Raw genomic sequence first — 27,634 nt, 5'->3', positions numbered from 1 at the left:
TGAAAAATCATATATTAAGATAACAAATGTACTTTTTAGATAGGCAGTATAGACCACCTAAGGACAGTGGAATTAGCACAGCCTATTGTGAGCTATTTCCGTAACATGGTCATAAATCTGCTGAGCCAAAACGTGGATCACACAGCTCCACATTGCTCCATTGGGCAGGAATGAATTACAGTTTAATCATACCCACCACCAATAAACCAAGAACATATAGCATGTCACATCAATCACACGGCTCAGGAGGAACTCACTGCATTTTTACATGTTCCAGCCAGAATCACAGTGACATTGTGCATTGAATCACGGCAGCTATGAAACCTTTTACCCGCAGCCCTGATGAAATCATTTCTCAAGAAAAGAGATAAAAACTGTAATTGGACAACGCCCTGCGTGGTAACGTGCGTGACATCAGTGAGGGAAAAAAAAAAGTCGAGCTTCATCAAGTGTCTGGATGATTAGGTCCAGCATACTACAGATTGGCACAGCCCGTCCTGTGCCAACTTGTAGTATGCTGACAGAGGCTTTAATGTGTTTTTGTGTGGATGGGATTAAATATTGGTTTAAAGATCATATAACAAACTATAAATGTCATTGTAGGCCCAATCTGTTACAGTAATAACAAAACATTTCTCTTCTCCTTAAGATGTATTTATTGAAACTTTATTTCCATGAGTAATCTACAGTAGATTTGTGTTATGTTGTATTTGTATTTGTGTTGTGTTGTTTAACTTGTTTAACTGCTGTAGCCTGAGTCACCTATTGTCCTACTGTGTTGAAACTGAACTGAGCTGAAGGTAAAAAACATATTTGTATGTTATGTGTGTGTGTGTCAACCTCGTTCCAAGTGTCAGATTTACATATTACTCTCCGTGCCACACCTTAACCTCACTTGGCATCTGAGTAGACGCGTGAATCAAAAACAAGTTCTGTCACATTTGCTGACTGGCCAAAGGGCATCCACTGCAAGTTTCAACAACAGCTTGTAGACAGAACACAACATGTAGATATGCAGTCTTTATACCAACACTGTAGACAGCTGATGAGAACAGTTTTCATAAATGATCTCAAGTATGCTGCACAATGTTAGGTGGGGTTGTCACTGCAATTATATGCAGGGAGAGAAAACAATGAAACCTTCAGATCATAGTACATGTGATCTTGTGAACACTGTAACAGTGTAGTATTACAGTATGTTGCTAGTGCTTCAATAAATGAACAATTAGTTTCCCCCCCTTTCCAGCTAAAACAATTTTACAATGAAAGACGCCACTACAATATCTTTTAGAAATGGAAAATCCAAATTTATTCCCAAATACCATATTTCAATTTGTTCTCGAAAACAATCCATGTTTTTAAACAGCAGATGAAAAAATGCGCATAAAAAAACAAAGCGATACAGTCTATCATACACAACATATATTGGTAATTCCACACCACTGAATCACTAGATCATTAAGAACAGGCCACAAACATATATGGTACCTCATTTTAGTTGGAACAGCACCAGTGTCCAGTTACTACTGAACAACAATGATCAGGTTTCTGCTAGTTCTTATCAGAGATCTCTTACAAAAGGGTAGTCTTGGAAAAAGTGATTCGTAGAAATATAACCTTATATGCTATGACCACAATAAAATCTTATATACTGTTAAAAAATCCCACTTTTCACAGATAAATTTACAGTTTGAATAATCAAAATAATACCCTTACAAAACCTCCTAGAAATGATGTGCCGTTGAAAGCACTGAGACGTGGCACTCCCAACATCACTCCCAAAGTAGCGCAGTAAAAAACAAGTAGACACACCCAGTCACTGTCAAAATGTCATATTTCAAAATCACCAAACCAAGACAGTTGATGCAGTGCAGTCATTCCATCTTCAAGCAAAAAAAATAGAACCTCTGCTACATTATTCTTGTTTTGCCAACAGATGTCTGGCTCTAAATTTGTGACATGTCAATGTGCAAGAAAGTGGTATGTCTTTTCTCCAGAAGGTTAACATGGGGTAAAGTCCAGCATTGCTTGTTAAAGCCATATGTTTTTTTCTTGAATTGTCTGATGACAGATGCCTCCCAAAGTCTTGAATTTTGGCCCCAAATCATTCAGAAAGGTCAAATCATCTTCAAGGTTGTTGACTGACAGCTCATCCAATGAGTGGCATTTGCTGCCTTGTCCCTCGTAGGCATACTCGTAGGGTTGGTCCACTAGGTGGTCCACTTGGTTTCCATCAACTGTGCGCAGTCTCTGTGGGATTGAAGTGTCAAAAAAAGATTTCTGGGTCGTTTAGTTAAAACCAGGTCATACCAAAATACCCCTCAAAAGACTTTCAGTCTGCATGTATTATGTTATATTCATGACACAATTAGTTCTTTCATTGCTTAAGGCAGAGGCAGACCTTACTACGATTTTGTTTTCATCCACGTTATGTTTGTTATAGGTTGAGTTTTATATAGAGCTATCACCCAGACTTTACAATTTGCTTCTCATTCACCCATTTACACATATCCTCTCCCTCCGATGGCAGCAAGCTACCGTGCCAGATGGTGGTCTGTCAACTTTTGGTGCAGTGTCTAGCGATTAGCCTGAATTCCAGTGCAGGATTGCAGATATTGCGCATACTTTAATTGATTCCCACATATCTAGCATTTATAATGCGGGAAATTCCTGCACCCATTTACAACACTGTCTCAGTTAGATTTATCTGTTCAAAATAAGAATATGATTTGTTCCATGCAGTTAATATTGTTTGGCAAAGCACTTTCTTTGTAAGTAAAAAGCTATTTGTGATTAGTGGACAACCCGTTCTACCTCCTGAGCTACAGGAGGAAGAGACAAGTGCCTTATGAATGCCTTCACAGGGCACGCCCAGTGTTCAACTGTGCCCAGTGTGTGTGATGTGAGACAAACTTCTTACCCAGTTGATGTGATCTGCAATGTGTTGATTTGACCGCAGGCTGAAAGAGTGGTTGTACCTTGATGAGCTTCCCTGTTCACAGAGAGGAGAATTGCAAGCTCTTATAGCCAAAACACAATGTAAATGCATAGGTTTCCCACTGCTAAATTAACATGGTGTACATGCATTAGGAAGTGTGTACAGAATAGCCACACTAATTCAATGAAGAGCAGTACTTACCTGGTACATGTTGGTCGTGTTTGTATTCCATGTGTTGTACTAAAATTAAGAAAATCAACAGATTCAGTCTTTACTACCCTGATGTCTTATCTGATTAGTCACTGTATTTGTGTTTTTTTTCAAACTGGAACCGGTTTACACTCGTAGAGACCATGCTATATTTGTTTTTTAAAAAGACAATGTTTTAATCTGCATCAGGATTTACCACATTTACCACATATTTTAAATAGATATATATAGCTATAGTTAGATATAGATAGACACAGTACATCATAAGGAATTTGCATTTGCAATTTGCCCCTGGATGCAGATCCATGCAAAAGCTAATTATTTCTTTAAAACCAATTTTTGAGATATCATGTGACCTATAGACAAATAGACAATAGACAGATAGAAACAAAAAAACTATAGACCTATAGACCTATAGACTAATAGACAATAGACAGAAAAAACTAGCACACAACCAAATGGGATTAGAAAAAACAAGCTAGATAGGTATTGTGCTTGTTGCACTGACTTGAAATTTCCCCATTGTGGGATAAATAAAGGAATATCTTATCTTATCTTATCTTATCTTATCTTATAATCGTGGTTGCGGCACCATCTTGTGGATTTAAGCAGGCAGCGTGCACCTAGCTGTATCAGAGTGATGGAGCTCACAGATGACGTCTGATAGCACATTCATTGGGCAATGCATGCAAAAGAAAAACATGATAGCTTTTGTAATCACAGTTGTAGTCACTAACCATGTTCTGCCCTTCGTGGCTTCTGGGAGGGTCTCTTTGATACTGCATGCCCATTGAGGTCATGTTGGAGTTAATCTGTAGGGGATATGCCGTGAGGTTAAACCAGGGTGCAAAAGCATAAGAGAGATTTTTAGGTTATATCTGTAAACCACAACTAAGCACTGTGAGTTCATGTATTGTTTGGAAAGCATAATTTGCCATAGTCATTCCTTCAAATCATCACAATTCTTTGCCAAACATGCAGAGGCGAGTATTTAAAGACCTGTTACTCACCGTGGTGAACCTTGAGGTGTTGTACATACTGATGTCCTGGGCCATCACTGGAGCCACCTGAGAAATTAATACAGCGAATTTATGAGCAAGCCCAGCAAAAACAGCAATGCATTTTTGTCTGCTGCATTTAGCAAAGCATTTTATTACGTTTGAAAAATGAAATACTGCCACAAGATAAAAATAGCATAACTAAAACTTGTAATTTTAAATTCATCAGTATATACATTACATTCAACCAACTCCCTAAACTTCTGCTGGTAAACATCTGCTGGTGTCCCACAAACTTTAATCTCATATTCAAATGATACTATTGTGCTTTGCGGTTAATTGCAGTAAATGCGATCAGTACAAAAGTTAACTCTGTTAGCTATTTCTGTACAAAGCCTATAATTGATCATTGGTGTCTACAACATACATCTCAACCACGTCACATGTCTGTCTCTCTGTCATCACATCAGGCAGATAGACAAAGACAAATAACAAGTCAACATTATGGCTGTCACTCATTTCTTCAATAGGATTAGGTGCTACATTTTCTAAAACACTGAAGGTTTACTTTATGTAACTCCCTTTCTTTCTCTACCGAAACCTACACTGCCTACACTGACACACTTAAGGCCTGTCAATGATAGAATCAACCAGAAAAACGGGAACGAGAGGCTGATGGGGGAATGGAAGAGGTACCTGCATGGTGCTCTGTTTTAGGCCGTCTGTCACGGTCACGGTGTTTGTAGATGTGACTAGCAGAGTGGGCTCAGCCTGGCAGAGGAGAGAGTACAAAGAATGAATAGAGTAAACTTCTCTCCCCAACTGTTGCATACGGTCACAGTTTTACTCTAATTTCAGACACAGCAAAACCAACGCACCTTACAGGCGGAGCCCCCTCCTTCTTCATTGTACTTGATGAGGGTCTGGCTACCCTCATCTTGCTCCATAGGGATGTGCTTGAAATCATTCTTCACACAGTTACACATGAAGAGGAGTAGCAATACTGCAGACACAGATTAAAAATAACACTGAGGACAGGGTATACAAGTTGAGGTTTCAGCAAACTGCCAATTAATAGACCTGCGCAATGGTGGCTTAAATTAAGGAAGGTAAGATAAAGCTGGGTGGGAAAAGTGAAAGAGCAGCTCTTGCTCCTCTCTCATTACTGCCATTAAGGTGCCCATGAGCAAGGCCCTTAAAGTAGCGATTGATATCTTTTAAAAAATATATCTTTTTGTCATATTTGCTGAAACAGTCACAGTATCCTGACCGTAGTTCATGAAACAGGCATTCTGTGAAAAAGCTTCCCCTGGATCTTACTATTGTAAACAAAAAATTAACCTGCAAGTTGGTCTTTTACCCCCAAGTGCTCCAGTGAAGGTGCTCAGTGATGAGACTGCAATCCACAATTTTTTTTAGCCATCTGAGACAAAATGACTAGGACATGATTATATTGATCTGAGGTAGATCTAGAAACGTTAAAATTGTCTTGTTATGGTTTAATCAAGTTATTTGATTCAAAAAAGCAGGAAGAATGGTGAAAATTCAAAGTACATGTATGTACATATGTGTGCATATGTATACAATATATCAATACTACCGCTGATAATGGCTTGGGTTTTAAAGGGGTTCAGTGTAGCCTATGAAGTAGGCGGCCGGGGAGTGCTAACGGGGTACACCCTCTTTGTCGCTGGTTTTTTTTTTGGCTCCTTTCATTTATTTATCTTAACTTTCTCTCACAGGTGGGACTGACTAAAAAAGTACAAAAAATGTAAGGATCACTGTATGTCTGTGAACCGAAGAAGCCTCTTGGATGAGAGGCGAAACGTCTTCAAGTACCTTCAACAAGTCCAGTTGAGTTTTGCTCAACTCTTAAGGAAGGATCACTGTAGTTTTACTGAGAATGTTTTTTGCTTTTTTTCAATGTTGCCAAAGGTTGCCATACTCACACAAAAATAAGAGGAGTCCTGCAAAGATTAGTCCAATGCCAGGTCCCCCAAGGCTTGCTGTGAGTGGCTGTTTTCCAAGGCAATTATCTCCTCCTCCACAGTCACACACTGTCACTTCAAAGGTATCATGTCCAATCGCGCCCTGCTGATCCTGTATCTCCAGGGGCACTGAGTAGTTACCATAAGGAAGACTCTTCCGGCTAATAAGCCCAGCTTCATGACCTAGTGAAGGATGCAGAGAGGTGTGTGGTAGCTCTTCAACTGGAACAATTTTGTCTTTTTTGTTTTAGTAAGGAGGGTTTAATAGATATGTACTAACCAAAAGCAGGGTCTATTTTCCACATCTGCTTAAGGTTTTCGTCATCACCCGCCAGGGAGAAGGCGAAGGGCCCACTGAATGGATGGATGTCTGAGTCATTGGCAGGCATGATGACCTTGTTACCCTTGTTTCCACACAGAATGGTGCCTTTGTTGACCAGATAAGGCTTGTTATCATTGATATCCACCAGGTGGACCAGGATAGTGCATGTACCAGTGGCTGGAGGCTCACCTTGGTAACCACAGCAGAGAACAAAAAAATGAATTGATGTATGCATTTAGTTTACCAGTGGGCCATATTATCGAGCTAAACAACAGAGCTCCTTTATACCAGTATCTGTGGCAGTGATGCGGACTTTGTAAATGCCTTTCTCATTAACAAAGGATGACTCTCTGTCCATCTTCTTAGTTGATGTGATTTCTCCTGTCTTCTCATCAATTTTCACCCATCCAGCTGGATCATCTATTAGCTTAAACCTAATCACAGGAGGAGAAATGGAAGTGGAGCAGAGCATATTAAGTCAAAACACTGAATTGCAGGATACCAAATGTGTAGCTTTGTTGTGTGCTACAATCAATATGTACCTTAGTGGCAATTACAAACTTGAGGTCATGTGTGTGGATAAAATACTAACTGAGAAAGGGCATGCACTTCATTGTTTGCATGCAACTTCTAGATTGGCATTTTATATGTCTAATATTTCCATTAGCACACAAAGGCAGGGGCTGTCTGGGGTACTGCTTAGCTAAAAGGTTGAAGAAAGCTTTATTGTATACAGGATGCCAGGTTATCAAGTAACTTTCCGTAAGAAGTGTGATGATATTGGCAGGTTATTTCTGATATATCAATATATATAAATATTAGATATTGTTAATCCAGCATGGGCCAGGCTCTAATCACAATGTGGCAATTAATGCAGCAGGCGCACAGTACGTAGATACCAACCTGATGCTGGATATGTCAGAGTCAACATCATGGATTTTTGGAGAGAACAGCACCTTTCCTGGCTCGCCCTCCTCCTTCTGGTACACATTAGCTGGGTCTTTCTCAAATTCAGGTGGGTCATTGACATCAATCACTTTGATTGTGATGTTTACTGTATCTGCAGATGGTGGAGCTGCACCATTAGCTAATTTATCCTTACAAACGAATAGTTCCTCCTCATTCCGAACTCCGATCACCAGGGTGGTATTAGTTGTCTTCTCAAAATCCTTCCCCTGGAAGAAATGCAAAAGTTTAGGCCAGAGTTGGTGCTGCTGCTGTTTATGATAAATGATACCACTTTGCTAGACTTGGTTAGCCCACTGTAAATTAATTAGGATTCTATTAGCGTGAGAAAAGCAGAATTACCTTGATGACACTCAGAATACCCTCATTAGTGTTGGGATCAGTTTCAATTTGGTAGTTTTTGTCCTCATTCCCTTTAATGAAGTAGTATTTGGCACGCCAGCCAGGAGTGTTTGGATTATCTTTGTCTTCTACCGCTACTCTCAAAATGTCATGTTTGATGGTCGATTCCATCACCGCAGCGTCGTACTAGACAAGCAGAACAGTTTCATCTTTAATATCCTACATCACTCTGCGAAGCAACTTTAATACCAGCAATTGCAATAGAAAAAAAATCCATGCCTTTCTGTCCTTGAAGATCGGGGTATGAGTGTTTGTGTCAGTAACATCAAGTGTAATAACAGCAGTGGAGGAAAGGGGCGGATTTCCATGATCTTTTGCTTGAACAATAATTTCATACTTATTTGCTTTCTGAAACATATAGAAAAGATTTTTAGATATATCTATAGACAAATTAGCATTCGTGTAAGTTCATGTGCATGCAGCTGCCCACTGATGGAGGCCCAGTAAATCATGCAGTCTCACATCATAGTCAAAACATCCTTCAAAGGTGAGTTGGGCCAATCTGCCATCAATCTGTTGCACATTTATCTTGGGCTCCAGTGGTGTCTGTGAAACCACACTGATAGTGATTTCAGAGTTAGATGTGTTCATCTGATCTCTGTCCTTGGCCTGCAGCCGCACTGGCAAGTACCCTTCAAGAGGTTGAGGGAAGGAAGTAAAGGAGAGTGAATGTGAGTGAGAAAAAGTACACAATATGACTATAGGAGACAGGCTGAAAGATGCACCATTATCACTTTTTATTTGTTTCATTTGTTTGATGTGTGAATCTCAGTGACTGCAGGCAGAAAATGTGCATTACCTGAGTCATTTTCACAACTTTATACTCACCCTCTGGTCTATTTTCCATCACCGTCTGTCTCTTTGGAGGGTTTTCAAATATAGGTACGTTGTCATTGATGTCCTTAATTTCTACATCAAAAGCTAGTTCCTTGTCCACTTCTATGTTTGTGATTTTGTTTAAGATATGAAACTTAATCTGTGGGTAAAGGGGGTAAAATTATTTCTGATGATTGAAAATGTGTCTAAAGTGCACTTTTCATCAAAGGGCTTGGCAATTCAGTATTAGCTCACTTGGTAGAGGTCAATGCTCTCTCTATCAACAGCTTTATGGGCGTAGACATCTCCGGTCTCTTCATTGATGGAGAACACATCTGGCACACCCATTCCACTTATACGGAACTTGTGATTTTTCGCCGCTGGATCCGCCCTGTCATTAAACATCTAGTGTCAGGACACAAACCATTGAAGTGTTATTGTTTGCACGTGAAGCCCAACCAGTATATCAATTATTAATTTGCAAAATGAATGTCCTGTACCTGCGAAATCTTTGTGGGGAATGGCCCTTTAGCTTCTTCCGTAAGTTCAAGCGTAGACAAAACCCACCTTCTTTTTGAACGCGACAAAAGCTCCTGTTGAACCCAGAATGTGGATCAAACATAAAATGTTTTTCATTTCTGCTGGAAGCAAAATGTTTTGGCAGGAGTTTGCAATGAAACATGAAACAGTTACCCGCTTGGCACGGCTCTTGTGTCTCGAGTTGGACTCTACCAAGGCTGTAGAAACAACCTACAACAACAGAAAGATTGGATAGTGACACTCATTCTCACATTCACATGTACAGGCAACTTAACATTACCAATATATCAAACCTGCATGGTGGGTAAGTCCAACAATATCCCCCTAGTTAACTCTATGAGAAGGGTACATCATTTAATTACAGTACAGTTAGTAATGGCACTTGGTGTAATGGCACTCACACAATGGTGAGTGACACCAATTTTTATTTGAGTTCTTGATGAAATTAGTCTTACAAACCGTGAAAATATATTAATCACCATTAAAGCAATTATGAGAATTATAATAGAAAAAACATCTAACAAAACATAACTCCTGTGCCTAATTAAAAAAAGAAAATAATTAAAAAGAAATTTATAGATTTTATAAGGATATATATATATATATATATATGTGTGTGTGTGTGTGTGTGTGTGTGTGTATGTATATATGTATGTATGTATACACACATATATATATGTATATATATATACACATATATATATTCTGTGCCCTTTTAAAGCCAAAACCCATGACCTACAGCCAAAACTTCAAAATGAAATTAATATAGAACCTTGAAATTAGATTTTGTATTAATATCATTATCTTGGCTCCAGCTCCCCCGCGATCCTGGGGGATAAGCGGTATACATACTGGATGGATGGATTATTATCATTATCTCTTTTTTTATTAAATAACTGACACTAGAGATGAGGCAGGAAATGAAAGCAAAGAAAGACATCCAACAAAAATCCCCAGTCGGATCAAAGAATTCAGATGTCTGCAACTAGAATAATCATCATGAACATTACTTTCAGCTTCTTTCTCTGATGTCTGTCCGTGAGCCAGCATTTCGCTAGAATGGAAGTGCATTAACACAAACCTTTGTGATTGATATTTAAAAAGTGTTACACCTGCTCACCTAAATGTCCATGTTGATTCACTGAGGCACTGATGAAAATTATTCAGCTGAGACCTCAGCCATGTTCCAGTGAGTTGAGCTACATAACGCATTCATTAAATGAAACTCATTTTCTAGTTGCACACGAGTAAGTTGTGCAAAGCTGGAGTTTTATTCCAGAAGAAGTGAAATTGCCTTACAGTATAGCCACAAAAGATGAGACCACATTAGAATCAGAATCAGAATCAGAAACAGAATTACTTTAATAATCCCCAGGGGGAAATTGCTTTTTGTTACACACAGCTCCAAAAGAATAAGCATAAGAATAAGAATAAGAATACACTTCAAACACAAAGTAAAAATAAATATATAAAAGTATGAATTAAAAAAAAGATTAAAAATTATTATTACAAATTATTACACAGAGGTAAATTACTGCAGGAATTAAGTGATTAAAAAAACATCACAGGGTTTGAGATTCTGAAGTTGCAACTAATAAGGAAGTATACGGAAGTATAACCCAGTCAAATCCAACAGCTCTATTTAAAATGTATGCCTTTGTTAAGTTTGTGAGGGTGGTGGTGTTCTTTATGCCAAGCAGCTCATGTTACCATGACTACAACCTCTATTTCCATAATGTAATGCATAGAACGGGTTTTACCTGATGACCTGATCAACCATTTGCATTTTCCCTTTGTGTTTTTAACTGAATAGCAACAAGATGTTCAATGCATTTAGACATTCATTCACAACTCCCTCGAAACAATTTTACAATTAACTAAACATTCGCGTCACATTTTGTGGTTAAAAAGAATGATGCATATACAATTTGGTAAATACATGTAACTGTAGATAATTCAGAATTTCAAGCCTACCAAGAGAAGCAGGGAAATGGTCCTCATCTTGGTCCTCTCTGCTTGTTATCCACTGTGAGAGTGCTCCAGAGGAGTCAAGGACAGCTTAAATAAGATCGCTCAGGAGACGGCCCACAATGCCTACAGGCAGGAGGTTGGCTGACTTTGCAGTTAACAAAGACCTGTTTGTACATGCGGGCAGCCATTAGCACAGGTTAAATGTGGTGTTTGTACATCGAATTTGTTTGTAGGTTAAAACGACATGGAGCTGCGCATTATGTAGACTTATGTAGACTTTCTTCTATATCTAAATATATTTTGTGAGAGTAAATGGTAATGTGGACTTTTACTGGGCTTTCTGGCTGTGCTGAGAAACAGGGCTTGGCTCAGGTGCACACCGCTCTAAATGTATAGATCAGGTTACCATGCCTTATTTATGTCTGGCCTACTTCACATGCAAAAGTAGCTCAGTTTCATAGGCCCTCAAAGTGTTAGATTAATACTCGCACCACATGGCATTTTGGTCCAAATCTGTTTTTATTTTTCTATTGTGCATTTTCCTCTTGTGCTCATTTGAAGTTGACTGGGTCAGAGGATTAAATTGCAGATAAAAAGACAATTATCTAGTCCTCTGAGTAATGAGCATGATTGTGTCCAACTCGTCAAAGACTTTTGATAGAGTACCGAAACCCGAAAATGAGTTTGTATTTTTGCACATTGTTTCCTTTCCTGTTTCCTTTTTTTGAATTGGGTTTTGGTTAGATGCTGGACATAAGGTCTGTGGTTAATACAATCTTCTGTGCTTATGTGCTTTGATGCTTTTTGGGTTTTTTTTCCCGTTTTTATGTGACTTAAAAAAGGTGCTAGCTGACAAGTGGCTAAATGACACTTACAGAGGTTGTTGGGGTCATTATGCCGAACATGGATACTCATTCAGTACTCACTCACTCAGTAGCCATTCCAACTTCTAGGCGTGTTTATACACGCACTCTTGTGAACTGTTCTAACTCAAACGTTGTAGTATAGCTTAATGGTGGTGACAATTTAGTCATGTGAGCATGGTGTAGTTTCTTTATATCCCAATGCTAGGCTTTACACTTGAAAAAATCATAAAAGTGGGGATCATTTCTGAAGATTGTCTTGCTGAACAAAATGTGTCAATATCATAAACGTTTGTTTGCCACAGAGCTTACTTTCTGCAATAAACCAAAGTCTAATGGAAAAATCCCACTGCCTATTTGGCCACGGAACAAGGGTGTGCCAACTTCCTGGTTGGCCCATAAAAATGCATCGGAGGGCAATGACAGAGTACTTGAATGTATTTTAAAAGAGCTCACTGGCATTTGAAAAGGCTGAACCCCAATTAAAAGATAAATGGTGGTTAGTGATGGAGTGTAGCAGGGGGAAATTGTGCATTTGTGTACATTGTGTACATTTTGCCCCCACCCATCGCTTGCAGCATAAACTTGATGCTTATTTCTTTTTTTTCAAATGATTTCTTTGGAGTGTCTGTGGAGAGAAGAAGCTCTAAAAGTGTGTCAGTGGTGGCTGACCTCCAGTAGGTAGCTACTTTGAATAGGTTAACATAAACAGAGGAGGTGTCAGACATATTTCTTTACTTCTACCAGTCAGTAGAATTAAGCAAAGTTACAGATGTAATCAGACTGCATTTTGTTTGGCTCTCCTCTTCCAACCATGTGTTTGGTCTATTTCCCCTCTTTGTCTGTCAGTGTTACCTGTGTTTGTGACACTCATGTGATTCTTTAGCATGTAAGACACCAAAGCTTACGCAGGCCTGCTTTTTTTAATTGATTTTAGTTCTGCTTTTAACACCCTTCTGCCTCATCTAGTGATTCAGAACATATCTATAAAATAACATATTCTAACATATTTATATTCTCTTCCATTCACTCAGTTAAAATGAGATGTGCAGAAAATGTGTCCTCAGTTAGTTATTAATGTTCCTCACCCAAAAAGATCACAAAAGGGGCAGGGTGTTGTTGGCCAGAAGGCAGGTATAGTGGATCACACAGACAGACTCATGTTTATAATCTCACCAATTATATTGTAGCGAGTCCACAGTGAGGAAACAGGATCCCCCAGAGAAACACGGATATGAACACGGAGACACATTCACAATGATGTTGTTTAATTCTTCCCTAGGCTCTATGGCATGTTTGACAGCTTTACGGGTGGGATTTCAGAGAGTCACAGCAGCCAGAGAAAGTAGTCCACTCCTCACATTGATATAATGCATTAATGCAGGCAGAAACGACTAGATTATGATTTTCAGAACTAATTAGCCCTAACATTTGATATCCAAATCTGAATTCAGTCGTAAAATATTTTAGTTTTCTCAGAAAGAAGACCAAAACATGCTCCACTGGTCAGGGTCTTCACGGTGTGGGAACACAGTGTGGTTGTGAGGCCACACAAACAAAACTGTTGGCAGAGAAATGGGTGAGAGAGCTCCTCCCTTTTGATTTAGCCTCAGGTCACCAGAAGATTATTTTGTTTGTCACGCGATATGCTGATTGCAGTGCATAACCGCCCTTGTGTGTAATTCTTTACATACGTTTATGACATTTGTAATAAGCATGATTATAATGCAGTTTTCATGCATTATACCGTCTAACCAATGGGATTGTGTTGAATGAGTGTTTGAAGACAAGTTCCCTGAGGTGTTCCCTGAGGGGGGTTTAAGTTTAGTCCTAAAGGATCTCATTTCTGTCTTCACTTCTGTTGGAACCACTTGTATATTTGTCCTTCTTACATTGGGTTATGAACCAAGGCATAAGAGGGCAATGTCATCAAACAGATTATGTTCTCAATTTCACTTACTGGGATTATACTTGTGCATAATCGGTGCCAACGTAGTAGTAGAAGTGGAAAGGAGGAATTGATTATGCTGACTCTGGTTTTAGTAACTCATTCTCAACTCAATATTAGTGTAAAGGCATCTTTGTAGACTGTAGAGTAGTCCCTTTGGCAGTAGTGGCATGCAAGCTTGTAAACAGTAGACCCAAAATGTCCGGAGGCAAGGCATGAGTAAATGCCTAATGTATTTTGAAAAGTTCAAGAACGACAAAGGTGGATTTGTTCCACTTTTGGAAGCACATTAGTGGATAGAGGTTAGAGGAGGGAGGAAACCAAAAAGAGTTGGCAAACTCTGTGTTGGTAAACTGGAAGTTTGAACAAGGGGATAGAAAAAATGATCCAGTATTTCCTTCTATACACTCTTAGGGACTTAACGACAGAGGAAGAAATTATGCCTAGATTTGAAATCTCTGACACCTAAAAAGTGGATGAAGTCGGCCTGAATGAGTTCAGTTAAGGGACGAAAATGTGTTTAACTTCGGGGGTGTGATTTAGTGGGTAAAAAGGATTTTACAGTAATATATTCAAAATAAATCATTTAGTCTGAGTTTCAGGCAAATGGATGAAGTGAATGAAAGATGATTTGTAGAAAATACTTCAAAAGTTTTGGTTCAATGATCTCAGGATGTTGGGGGGTTTCGATAACTGTGTGTCTATGAAGTTAATCTCTCTGTGTTTCAAAGCATTGGACTTCCCAGACAGCGGGTCTGGGCATTCTGTGTTTGAGATCATGTACAAGCTCTTGGCAAAGAGGAAAGTCAAGAGAAACACTCTGTCAAACACTGTCTCATGACAAAGGATGGGAACAGGGCAGAGTGCAGCATGTAATAGCTTGACAGGAGTTCAGTGCAGGCAACTAGCAATACCAGTCCTTGCCATGATACAGAGCACACAAAGAGGCCTGACCCCAATGATCAAGGAACCATTAAGCTGGGATGGTGCAGAAGTTGCCATCCTTTCAGCAGCTGTTTCATTGTCTGAAACCATGACGTGCTCCGGAGCCATGAGAATAACTACTAAACCCTCGTGAATGTACACCAAAAGGCGAGGAATTAGGGAAAGCTAGAGAAAAGCACTGAGGAGAACTCTGAGCCATGGTCGATGAGAGAAAGCATCCATTCCCAGTGGAGTAACGATCTACCTTCACTCTACTAAATCTGTTCCACAAAGTGTGAATAAGTGTGGGACTCAGCCTCAACATTTTCACACAACGTTTTCAGAAAGACCCCCTTGTCACATCAGATGCACGGCTCGGTTCTGTTCTACTGCTTGGGTTTTGGAGACGGCATCATTCACTGGGCCTACACAATTGCATGTTCAGCATACAGGGCGGGCTGACTCTGCATACAAACTAGCCAAAGCTGTTATGCGATCTAAGAAAGACAGTCAAAGAGGACAGAGTAAACTACAGGCAAACATGTAAAACTAGAAGGACTAGAAACCTCAATGCACAGTGAAAAGAGAAGTGGCTGCCAGTATGTATAATACTGTTTAGCCTTGAGGCATTTAATTAAAATGTTCCTTATGCAGAAAGTCTTTCCTCCCTTGCAAACTATTATGAAAACAAACAAACTCTTAATGTGTGAGATGCAGAGTGAGTCATTTGTCAGTTGTAATGGATAGGTTCACATTTTTTCAACATCTTGAAACATGAAATGGTTAGGCTCCCATTTGAACACTGACACTAGTTTTGTTTTCTGTAATCATTCCTCCTATTCCTACTTGTCTGTAAGATATTCTACTGAAAGTCATTTCCATGTAAATGATTAAATGAGTCTCTTTGGCATCTTTAAACAGAGGGAGTGATTACTGCAAGCAAAACTGCATATATGGACATATGTGTATTGTCTTTAAGAATACATGAAAAAAAAAAGTGAAACTGTCCTTTATCTGTACAGTTTGCAGATCTTTTAAACATTGTAAAAAAATGTTGCCACCATGGTTAGCATTTCATTTGTTTGTTACATTTATTATTGACTTATCAGTTATAAACGGGTTTAGAAACAGCCACACTTCAGACTTGAGAGGAAGGTGGTGGCAACAGCGCGACATTATGAGAGAGAAAGAAAACCAAAAGCCAGTGAGTGAAAGACAGACAACAAATGCAGTAGATTTAACAGTTTTAACCACTGTTTCATTTTTATTTAGTTGATAGCAAGGTGTTGAAATGAGGACGAGTTACACATAACGATTTGCACTGTAAACAGGTTGTTTTGAAAGTAGCAGTTGGGCCAACGAGGGTTGTACCTGTTGAACTGCGATGTTAACCAGCCACACCCACACAGACACACACCCATGCATATAGTCACGCATCCACACGTTCATATTACATAAGCAAACAAATCTGTCAGTTGGATCATTTTGCTTCCACATGATCACAATCTCAGAAATTACATCTGACATGGAAGAGAGGAGTTACCCATCATTCAGTACAGGTGACACCTGAATAGCTCAGTAATACAACACTTTATAGCTACATCGCTGAAAATGCATAAGGTCTCTACCAGGAACAAAATTGCATGCATTTTCAAGCGCATTTCCATTCATGATACTATAAATAGTTTGCGCATGCACATGGCAAGAGATTCATGATAGCGTTGTTAAAGAAATACAACTTTCTGACGGGTTTTGCACTGCGTATTTCTGCCGATCTGATCTGAAACACTAAAAGGAGATTCATGATCTCTGCACTGTAACTGTATCTCTGTACCTTGGACCCAGTCAGATGGCCTTTTAAGCCAAGAGCTGTCTGATGTTTTTGATTCTCGCTACAAAGCCATTTTTGCCCTACAGATAAAAAAGCTCACTACTGTGTGATTAGAGCCATGGAGCAGTTCGTGAGAAGGTCTGGTAACTCCTGTGAGAGGGACGATATCTACTGTTCTATCATCTAAATGCTAAAAATAAGGAAAATCTGAGGTATTCAGAGTTCAAGTGCAGTAACATCTAAATTACCTTTTGAATTTCGCTTTTCTTTGTCTGTTCTTTGTTTGCTCACTGAATATGACACTGTTTCTGTTATTTTACATGTGTTTTACCTTCCTGGTGCCTTCACATGTCTTCTTGGCATCCATGCTCTCAAGACACAAAATGGGTACGAGAGCTTTCCCTCTGGCAGTGAGAGGAATAAAAAACAGAACCAATAATTGCCTCATCTCAACCAGAAAACAATAACGCATAGGAGTGGAATGACTTATTTGCCATATGGATATCAAGAAACTTGGAAAATTGCCACCATCGCCAAGAGACAAACTAGTATTGAGCAGTATTTACAGTTACAGTTACTAGGAAAAATAGAGAATATTTATAGTAATAAAGAAAAATCCACTGTGCTCAGTAACACATTCAAAAGAAACAGCAAATCACAGCCAGGTCAACCATGCACCAGAGAAAGAGAGAGATCTCAGGCTTGTTTACACTCTCCATGTATCTTTTCTAAGGGCAAAATTCAGTCTTTATGAAGATTTAGTTGCAAGGCATCTTTCTTCATCTTCTTCCTCCTCTGTTTCTTCATCCCTCGTATGCGGAACCGAGGTCAGCAGCAGAGTGTCAGCATGGACTTCTTCATCGTCCGACTGGATCACAGGTGTGTCGACTCCATCCCGGCTGTTCTCACTGGAGCCAGATGACGTGGAGGACATGCGAGACTTTGAGCTGCATTGAACTTCATTTTGCCGTTTCAAAGGTGCTCGCTCCCGGTAGACAACCTCCGCATCTTCATCCTCCTCCTCATCTTCTTCCTCTTCACCCTCTGGAAACAGTTAGATCAATTTCACCCAAAATGTCAAAGTTCTTAGTTATAGGACAATTTGATTAATGAAATAGTGAATAATAGTGAAAAAAGATTTAGTCAATATACAGAATATCACGTTAAGTGATAACTCCAGAAATAGCAGTTACATCCTTGGTTTAAAGCCACCAGACTCCATTGACAAAAACAGTAATTTTACATGGAAGTTACTGTTATACTACTGTCTTGATCAGTTAATTTGTCTGTGTTATTTTATGACTTTGTTATTTTTAATGGTAAGGTAAAATCCAACACAATATTTGTGTACACACAATAACAGAAACAAACTAACAGATCAAGGCAGCAGTAGCAACAAGTCTTACAAGAGTCTTACAGGTCTATAGGGATCCTTTTGTCATGTTGTCAGACACTTTGAATAACAATCTGAGCCTGTCAGTGGAACCTGTTGGTGGACGTGCTTTGATCAGGCACAGTTGTAATGGTACAACCATTACAGTCCATGCAGTACGACTGTCGGCCGTTTTTGTACTTACCAGTCCGTCATTTCTAACCCAGAATATATACAATTAGGCCCAGGTTTAAAAATACAGGAGTTATCCTTTAAGTCAGTTTGACTGAAAATTGATTTAAAGAATGGTAAAGCGCAGTGGCAGTAGGTTGATTTTGACTCAGAGGCAAGCCGTGCACCTGGTAGTGGAGATGCCAGCGCTCCCTCATCTGCTCCGGAGCCTGAGTTTAGGAACACGTCAAGGGCCTCCTGGTCTGATATGTCCATCAGGTCCATCTGCTCCAGGACATCCACATTCACTTCCATAGAGGAGATGCTTCCCATGGGGGCTGCTTGTACAGGCAGAATAGCAAATATAACCGCGATATACATATCATATCTTTTACATATCATTTGAGCCATGACACTATGTCTACGTACAGTATATCACAGGGCATGTATTGGTTTATGATATGCAGATTTCCATCTCAATTTCGTAAATGTTCAGGCCTATTTAAAATATGTTAATTTATTAAACATTGAAATTAAATATTGTAAATGTGTTTTAAACCTGTAAATAATTTGCTAAATCCTCTGCTATTCTCCTACTGAGCAAAGCAGATGTATAACGGCTGCTGTAAGTAACTTTCAAAACTCACTCAGTTTATGCAGAGGAGGTATTCCTGTTGCAAATAAAGTTCTTAACTATTTCTACCCCTCTGACAGAATGCTGTGTAACAATAGACAGTCACTCACGTTTCCTGCAGTCAATCTGCAGGTGAGCTGAGGGAGGGTAGTTGTCTACATCATGCTGGTAGACTTCTTCAAAAAAGCGCTGTCTCTCCCTCAGCTTCAGATGCTGAGCAGAATCATTGTCCAACATCCTCTGAGAGTTGTCTGTCTCTGCTGACCACCAAAACAAAACAAAGACCAAAAACTCATTAAAAAACAATCACTTCAACTCTCATTCAAAGCTGTAAAATTCAGAGTGGGGAGGGGATGGTGTTTTTTTTTTCAATACTAATGTATCTTTTTTGATAGCAGAACAATCTGTCTCATTCTGCCGTACACTGAGGAACTGTCACTTTATTGTGAGATGTTATTCTTGATTTACGAAAAAAATGGAGCGTCCTGGTAGCTTAGGGATTAGGACACCACCCTTGAACTGCATCATCCCTAATTTGTGTTTGGCCTGGGTTCTTTGTTGCGTGTCATTCCCCGTCTCTCTCCCCCCTCATTTCCTGTCATCACTCTGTTATTTTCAAGTCAGTAAATGAGTCATGGCATTAAATGCAAAGGAATCCAAAGAGATGAAAAGGCTAGAGATGTTTGTGGTTGCCTGATACTGTTTGCACAACCAAGTCCTGTCATCTCCCACATTTAGCTGCAGGCTTTAACTGTGAAAAGTGCCAATGGTTTCTACTGTACTGTTTTCTTTCCCCTTCCACTTTCCTTTCAGTCAGCCTTTTCTGTGACTTTCTTAAGGCAGAGACAATGTTCTGCTGCTAGACTGATCCCTAGTGGTCAGGATGAAACCCACATGCAGTTTGAAAATCAATTTGACAGCAAATGAGGATTGAAAAGACCTGCACTTATGGCATCACATTAACTATGCCACTTTTGTTTCAGTATCTGTAGCAGTTGCATTTAGCAATAATTTTAGGGGAAACTACACAAAACTCAGCTTTAAAAAAAAACACTTATTCATATCAGCATATTTGTTGTAATCCTTTGATTTTGATCGCAGTCGCGCTTCCATATTTTAACATTAAATTATGTCGAGTATTTTGGACCCTTAAGCAAGTATCTGTGCATGGCATTTACATGTGTGTGCAGCTGCATCTAGTTGCAACTTACTGTATCTCTAGTTCATGGATGTTTTGAGAGAAATTGGTTGATGTGCCAAAACAGTTTGTGCTCTGACAGAGTGGCTTTTGATTTGCTCTCAGTGTGCTGCCATTGGTTTGGAGTGTGAAGGTTAGGGCAAGCTTTTGTCAACATGCCCCTTAATCAAGTAGCATCTTTGAGCTGCTGTTCCTTTTTCTGTTTGCAGGCTGATATTTATGTGCAGAAGGGGTCCAGAAGGGAAGAGTCAGCAGTTGCAAACCTTGCAAATCTCTGAAGATCCCCTAGCTTGCAATGCGTGACGTTACGGGGATTTTTCTTTAATTCAGTGCGTGACAATACAGACATGTTGTGAAAAAAATGAGAGCATCTGTCCTTAGGTCTACCTCCAGCGTCGGCCTCTGCCAAACTGACCAGCTGTGGTTGTGTAACCGTGCTACATCCTCCTCAGCACACATTGTCCCTTCGCCCACTGGGCTCCGTGAGCTGACACTTTGACTCATGTCACCAGAGTTTTAATTTTTCTGAGTCTGTGTGTGCGTGTGCATGCATGAATCTGTAAATGTGAGCATGTTCACATAAACTGCATGAGTGTGTGTTTGTGCATCCATGCTGTTGTGTGTCCATGTATCTGTATGCATGCTATGGAGTTTATGCTCATTTTGTCACCCAGTGTGCGTAACTCGTGTAAGCATCCATGACTAACGTGTTTACATGATGAATACATGCACAGTAGCAACATTCACTTTACTTCATCTACAGACCTTTGGAGTGCTGTTTGTGTCTTGTTTGAAAACAAACACATCTGTGTTACCCGGCCTCCCTCTTCATACAGCTCCATCCCTGGAGACCCAGCTAGTCAATCTGTCAGTTATTCGTCCACAGCCCTGGAGGGGTGTGTGTCCACTCTCATGCACTGACCTCAGCCCTTTATTCAGTCATTCAAGCTGTCTGTGGAGGCAGGAAACCACTCTGCTGCTCACAGTCTCTCTGGCTGATATTTCAACAGTTGGTGAAGTAGCTGGGAGCACAGTCGATGACATGAAGCTTAGCGCTGTTTGTTAGCGCTGTGTCCAGACATGAATGTAAATATGGTGGGCGTCACTAATAAGTCATATGGTTGCCATTTTTGCTTGAAAAACATTTCATTAAACAGCTAAGAGATTATTGTCGCTAATTCACTTTCTATCAATTGACTAAGTGACTAATCGGTGCAGCTCTCGTCTAAAAGTGAAGTAGATCCCCGACTAACACCATTAGCCCACACCCCCCCAAGAAATATAGACATCCCATTGTAGAGGGCCTCTGTCCCAGCTATGTCCCATCAGTCCAGCAAGACCACAGACAGCAAAAAAAACAGCGTGACTGAGTTACTCAGTCAGTGACAGATCAAGACGTCATCATACTTAAGTGACAAAACTCTTTAGAGAGACCTCAGCGTGACAACCTGCCAAGGCTCACTGCCACCTGGATGCCACCTGCCAGTGTCAATGAGCATTCAGAAGTCATTATTTGGCAGCAGTGGGAAGCTTGAGACAAATAAAACAGTTGCTATAGTTGCCTTATAGTTTAGAGGAATGAAAAGGCTTCTGATGATGAAACTACACAGCTTACGTAAACCTTGCCTGCTGGCCTGATGAGGGTCTCTCTCTCTCTCTTGAGTATGTCTCCCTTTCTCTCTCCCTCTTTGTCTCTTCCTCTGTAAATCTAATTTCACTACTCAAGTCGAGATAGCCAGTGGACATGTCCAACCCACGCACGAACTCAGCTGCATGTCGCCATCTGTCTGCCTCTACGTGGGAGAAAAACATGTATGTAAAAGACTGACTCATCCAGATAACCTCCGAGTTTTCTTCCACCCTGCTGTGGAAGACGAGTAGGAGGCCTTCATGCAAATTGGCGAAGGTTACATTACTGGCATGCTCTGTGTGAGACCCAGATGGTGTTCATAGCCACCACGGGGGAATCCCTTGCTTTTGACAGGGGTTATTAACCATCAACGATCCTTTTGTGGCTGTTTGGCTCATTAAGGAAAGTATTTTTCAGCTTTCAAACTTGAGGCTAATGTTATTTGCTCTTGACAGCTGTATTATAAGTGTAACTCGCTCAGAGGAAGTTCAAAGGAATTATCAACTCATTATGAGAAAGTATTACTGTTGCACAGTGAATGATGGTATGAACATCTGGGTGACATTAGCTGCGGTTACATGGACAATCATTCTTCAGTCCAATTGAAATCATTCAGATTAGAGATTTCAAATTGATGTTTACATTTATGCTGGATAAACTGATCTGATACGGTGTGTTAACACACACCGTATCAGATCAGTTTAAACATCCTACCGCAAATTCATCACGTATCTGTAAACAGTCATCACGGTGTCTCTGTCTGTCCGTAATTACACTTGCTGTGTCTTTTGCTTAGGAAACCAGGAAGTGCAGTGTTGAGGCCAAGCTCTTGAGCTCTATGGGACATATTTATTAGTGCATTTCTCCTACCAGAACTACATACTGTGTAGGGTATTGAGGTGAACCCTATTAACAGTTACACTGCTGAATGGCAAGCTGGCATCGATGTATAAAGAGAACTGGATACAGAGTTGGAGGCTGGGCTGCATTCATTCCCATGAAAGTTGCTCAGTGGCACATGAAGCCAAAGAACTTTGACTTGTTGGGCCAATAAAACATGCGTACTAGAGACTTGACCCTGCAGAGCAGGCCAGCCCTCCACTAACTTAAATGGGGATAAAATGATTTAATCATGCAGCCTGTCTAGACTTTCCAAATATTATCGGATTGAATGGATCAAGTCTTTTTGGCCCAATGGCATTACGTGATGGACGCCATTGTTGGAATTACACGGTTTGGCCACTATGTCGAATTGGGCTCAAAACCTGGCACACTACCTGGGGGCTTGCATGCTGGGTGCAGCTTGCTCTCAATCACTTGCTGCAGACTACATTCAAGAATAGATGAAGAAAGGGGTCGTGTTTGGAATTGCATACTACGTACTATGGGCATTCTTGAGAAATGCGTACACATCGTTTACACGTCTGGCTCCTGATGTTAAATGAGGAAACCCATTCTGTTTTTAGGCTTCTGCTTTATCTAGGATACAAAATACCGGTCACATGGATAGGATTAAATGTAGGTGGGTCAAGGAATAGAGAACAGCTGTGATGGCTGGCTGTTGCTACATCAGGGAAGTGTTGGCGTCAGTATATTAAGAGACGTGGCTTTTAAAAGAGGAAAAAAAAGAAAAGAAAATTTTAAAAATGGGAGGAAATGCAAGCAAAGGAGAGAGGAGGAGAAGAGCCTTTAATCTGCTGGTTCCACACTGATTCCCCACATGAATATCTATGACACTGCACTTAAACACATTATGGCCTTGGTACAACCACTGATGGACAGTAAAAACAATATTATATGACACAAAGGCAAGAATTAATGATTCAATGTGACTGCTGTGTGCAAAAAGTGGTTCTGGCAGTGACTTACATCTGCTGATACATACCCTGGGATTCAGTAGCAGGGTTGTTACCATTACCATTGCATAACAAGATCCACAAGTTAGTCTCTGAGTCTCAGTTAAGGGACCAGCACTCCTTTCTGAGACAAAGATGTTGTAGTCAGATGCCTTATCATCATTCCAAGCCCCCATCCTCATGGTCCAGCAATATCAAAACCAACCTCTGATTGATAAATTCAAGGATGTGTTTTCTGTTTCAGTGTGATCTGTGACCGGATGGTCATAGATGACCTTTGCTCAGCCTTGGTTGTGCTAATTCATGCTTATGTTTGGAGCTTATCTTAAAGCAGTCAAATATACACAGAGTTGGAAATCTTGGAAGTTGGAATGTTTACCTCCAAGAAGTTGGTAATTATAAGTGGCTGAATCGTAGAGGCTCCTGTGGTTTCACGCCAATACTTCAAAAAACATACGGGAGAGGAATTGTTGTCGGGCACTAACTGAGTTAAGCTTATTTTAGGATATGCCTTTTGAAATTCCTTAACAATTGTGATCTGTGACAGGACCTATGCCCCTTACCCAGAAATCCCTGCTCCATCTTAGCCCACACTGATCTGTGATAACCTAGAGCTTACTGTTACATAACGCTGGTACAATCCTTTAACCGCACACCCTACAACACTGGACTCCTACTGCATTGTACACTGGTTGTGTGTGTATGAATGTAGGATGGCTGTGTTGGCTGAGTTTGTGGGAAAGGAAGGAAGGAAGCAAAAAAGAAAGAAAGAGAAGTTTGTCAAAGAAAGGGGAATGTGGTGTTATGCAACCTGCGCCTGCTGTGCATTATTCCTGGTATAAAGTAACTGTAGTGTCAGTGATTTGAAGCAAAGGGCTATACTGGGTCTGAGTCTGAGTCTGCTTGCCTCAGCTAAGCCTCATACTGACAAATACAAGTGTGCAGTGACGCCATGCATTTTTTTGTGCATTTCGTGTGTTTCAAGGCAAACACACACTGAAGAAAAACAATTTCACTGTCTTTAATTTTGCAAGAAGACCTTTTAGTTGTTTCTTTGTCCTCTTTGCTGTCCACATTTTCTCAGGTGTCCTGATTTTTTCTCCTTCAGACATTTTCACTCTTGCATTGCTGTTAATCAGATTATCAACACTGGTTTATCTTTAGAGGTGGACACAAGATGTAGAGGTGGTGTGTGTCTTTCAGAAAGGGTGGGGGTGAATGGTCCAGCGCCTGAGGTTAAGCTGAAGCACATGATTCTTTTCATCTTTCTGATTATTCTACAAGGGTCTGATCCTTTTGCCACCTCCTCTGCTCTGCTCCTATAATAATCCACACTGCTAGTCTTTATGTTCCCTTTCAGATATGTCAAATAACATACCTGTCAGGTTGTTTTATTTTGCCCCAGCATGCAATGTGCATTTGTTTCTCTCTGCTGACTTCTTTCTAGCTACCTTACCAGCATCATTTCTATGATGAAAACATTCAAGTCTGAATACATGCGTCACTCTGTGTTATTTTAATGGTGCAGTCATACATCAAGAGTCCTGGGAACTGCACTATAAGCGGGGAACAAATGTTCCTATTGAGCCAAAGAGTCACATGGTGAAGCATTCAATCCCCTTGTGGCAAGCAGAAAGAAATCCCATGATCATCTTTCTGTTTTCACTGAACAGAGAGACCGGGTGTTTGTGTGTGTGAGAGAGAGAGAGAGAGAGAGAGAGAGAGAGCTTGTAAGACAGTTGCACTGCATGGCCAGTCACATTTGACAGCCCATCAATCGCAAACTCCACCCCTCCTCTCTCACAGCTCCTAATTCCCCCACAGGGGCTGCTGATGGTGTCACCCAGCTCTCAGCAGTATACAGCCACATCATTTTTAGGTATCACTGCTAGTATTTACTGAGCCCATTGCTCTCCTCTGCTGGCCTCATAGCCACAGCAGTCCATCAAGCCTAAATCATTTATGAGTGAGATCACTGCACCACAACAGCCACCTCCCCCACCATGCTTCCCCACTCCCCTCTCCGCCCCCCACACACATCCATATACACACAGCCATGTAGTAGAAAGCAAACCCAGACTGGTCATTAATAACACCTTTCTGCAGCACCCACCACCATCATCATCGTCATAATACGTCATCCTGCAGGAGGCTTTACCTGAAGCTTAGAGCAACATTAAATAAACACATCATTTAAATTAAGTGAATTAAGTGCACCCATTTCATTATTTCACTCTCCTCTTCAGACTCCTCTGATCTTAATGCTGTATTTGTTAAGGAAGCAGGTAGTAAGGTAGTATGCCAAAACAGCAGTTTATTCTCTTGACACTTAAACACAAAAACAACTCATGTGAGGTTCAATTAGAAACCAAGAAACTGTTCCTCTGCCAAGCAGGTAGCATTTAGCATGTATAGCCTGTTTCTATATAAAGACCTTCTTCCTTTAGCCTTTAGCATCTCTCTGAGTAGTGGTTGTTATCCCTTCTCTGTGATTAAACCTCATCTGCAACAGTGTCAGACCACCATCAAGGCGGTCAGGCTATAAACTGACTGATAAAATGACAGTTCAAGGCTGGACCAAGAAGTGACAGGGTGAACTGAACATAATGTTGTGTAATTGAGTGTTTTTTAGTGAGTAATAATTTAATGAATCCTTTAGTGACGGTTTTCAGTAAAGTAGCTCAGAGGAAAATTATGTAACAGCCATGCAGTCCACAATGTATGTAACCTAAAGTACAGCTAATGTTGATCTGAAATCTGAAGAGCTAACAAATGCAGAATTAAATGCCTCTCATTACAGAATTAACTGTTTTGCTGTGAGGCTCTGAATGATTGGGATTAATGTAAAGCTGAACCAGTAGTAGGAAATTAATTACCTCTGTACAGTTTTATAATAACACTTTCCCTTGTGTGGGTTATGCAAAAATGTCCTAAGGGACTATACTGTGGAAAGACCATGTAAAGTGTTGAATTACAAAACTGCAGAGTAAGTCCTTGTACAGAACATAAAGTTACAATATACCGTAGAATACTGCAAATCTGCTCAGTACTACTTTCTCTTTAGCTGCATTTCTCTGAACTCACACTCTGTTGGTTACTTACATGCCAGACGCTTGATGTGGTTGGTTGACCCAGTAGACGACATGATACAGTGGATGTGGGACTGACTGAAGAGTTGAGTGTTTTGCCTTTGAATGTGTTTGGATTTTTCTTGTCCCCTCCTGTCAAGGCTCCAGGACAGGATGCTGGTGTGTGTAGTGGCTGGTCATCTGGTCATTGCATCTCTTGACTTTGGCACCAGGACTATCAAAGATAGTATATTCACTTTGCACTTTATCTCCCTACCCTCCTCTCTTCTGTCTATAACTCCCCTCTGCCTTTTCGCTGTGTTCGCTGTCTCCCTCCCCCCCTTTCTGATTGCCTTTGCTGTTCTGTCGAGGCTTTCCCTCTCACTGCTTCACACTCTCATCTCGGCTGCCTCTCCGTGTCTCACACACACCGACACACACACACACACACACACGCTCTCTTGCTCTCTCTGTCAGACAGGCTCAGTAGGGTTGTAGGGAGCTGTGCAGCTTAGGGACGGGAGAAGAGTGATAGTGGGCTACGGCTTTGTGGCCTGTACCAACTGGTGACAACAAGGGGGTCAACAGGAGTATGGGCTTTTTACATAATATTGAGGAATGTACCAGGATAAAACCCCTCCCATCTCAACCATCAATGCTGTGCCTAGAATTTTGTATTTATTCATTCACTTTGTTGTAGGATGAAAGCTTTATAAGTGAAGTGTGATAAAATATGAGGTACTGTATATTAATGAATCAACACAGTCTCTCTCACTTTGACTGAGAAAATATCTGAAATTTAATAAATACGTAATGAAATCTATTTAATGCCATGTAATGCGTTACATTATGTCATTTTGTGTTATCTTAATTGTTGTTTTTATTGATCAATTAATTAATTCATTCTAGTTTTTGTCCTTAATAGTAGCATTTTCTGATAGGGTATGCTTTTTGCAGGACTATACAGATTAACTGATGGATCTAGTAT

General features: G+C 40.3%; 2 protein-coding genes across 3 annotated transcripts; both read right to left on the bottom strand.

Moving 5' to 3' along the window:
• Positions 1 to 1,283: 1,283 nt before the first annotated feature.
• On the bottom strand, positions 1,284 to 11,190 carry cdh26.1 (cadherin 26, tandem duplicate 1). The gene is made up of 19 exons (XM_070839760.1): positions 11,155 to 11,190; positions 9,334 to 9,390; positions 9,141 to 9,233; positions 8,896 to 9,045; positions 8,653 to 8,800; positions 8,287 to 8,456; positions 8,044 to 8,172; positions 7,765 to 7,950; positions 7,360 to 7,631; positions 6,745 to 6,890; positions 6,415 to 6,645; positions 6,096 to 6,317; positions 5,025 to 5,149; positions 4,843 to 4,917; positions 4,159 to 4,215; positions 3,886 to 3,960; positions 3,140 to 3,178; positions 2,921 to 2,992; positions 1,284 to 2,250 (listed from the first exon to the last, which is right to left on the bottom strand). Exons 1-19 carry the CDS (start codon positions 11,179 to 11,181, stop codon positions 2,032 to 2,034), a joined length of 2,493 nt encoding a protein of 830 aa, XP_070695861.1. The 5' UTR covers positions 11,182 to 11,190; the 3' UTR covers positions 1,284 to 2,031.
• Positions 11,191 to 17,461: 6,271 nt separating this feature from the next.
• Positions 17,462 to 27,059, bottom strand: LOC139209583 (dysbindin-like). Of its 2 annotated transcripts, none has more exons than XM_070839353.1 (4): positions 26,681 to 27,059; positions 19,005 to 19,154; positions 18,449 to 18,598; positions 17,462 to 17,761 (listed from the first exon to the last, which is right to left on the bottom strand). In XM_070839353.1, exons 1-4 carry the CDS (start codon positions 26,721 to 26,723, stop codon positions 17,466 to 17,468), a joined length of 639 nt encoding a protein of 212 aa, XP_070695454.1. In that variant the 5' UTR covers positions 26,724 to 27,059; the 3' UTR covers positions 17,462 to 17,465. The 2 variants fall into 2 exon arrangements, with proteins under 2 accessions (XP_070695454.1, XP_070695455.1); XM_070839354.1 differs by having other exon boundaries at positions 19,005 to 19,151.
• Between the last annotated feature and the right edge of the window lie 575 nt (positions 27,060 to 27,634).

Source organism: Pempheris klunzingeri, chromosome 11, assembly GCF_042242105.1.
Source record: "Pempheris klunzingeri isolate RE-2024b chromosome 11, fPemKlu1.hap1, whole genome shotgun sequence".
NCBI classification, from domain to species: domain Eukaryota; kingdom Metazoa; phylum Chordata; class Actinopteri; order Acropomatiformes; family Pempheridae; genus Pempheris; species Pempheris klunzingeri.
The sequence above is the reverse complement of the archived record's forward strand: the minus strand, read 5'-3'. Positions and strand labels throughout refer to the sequence as shown.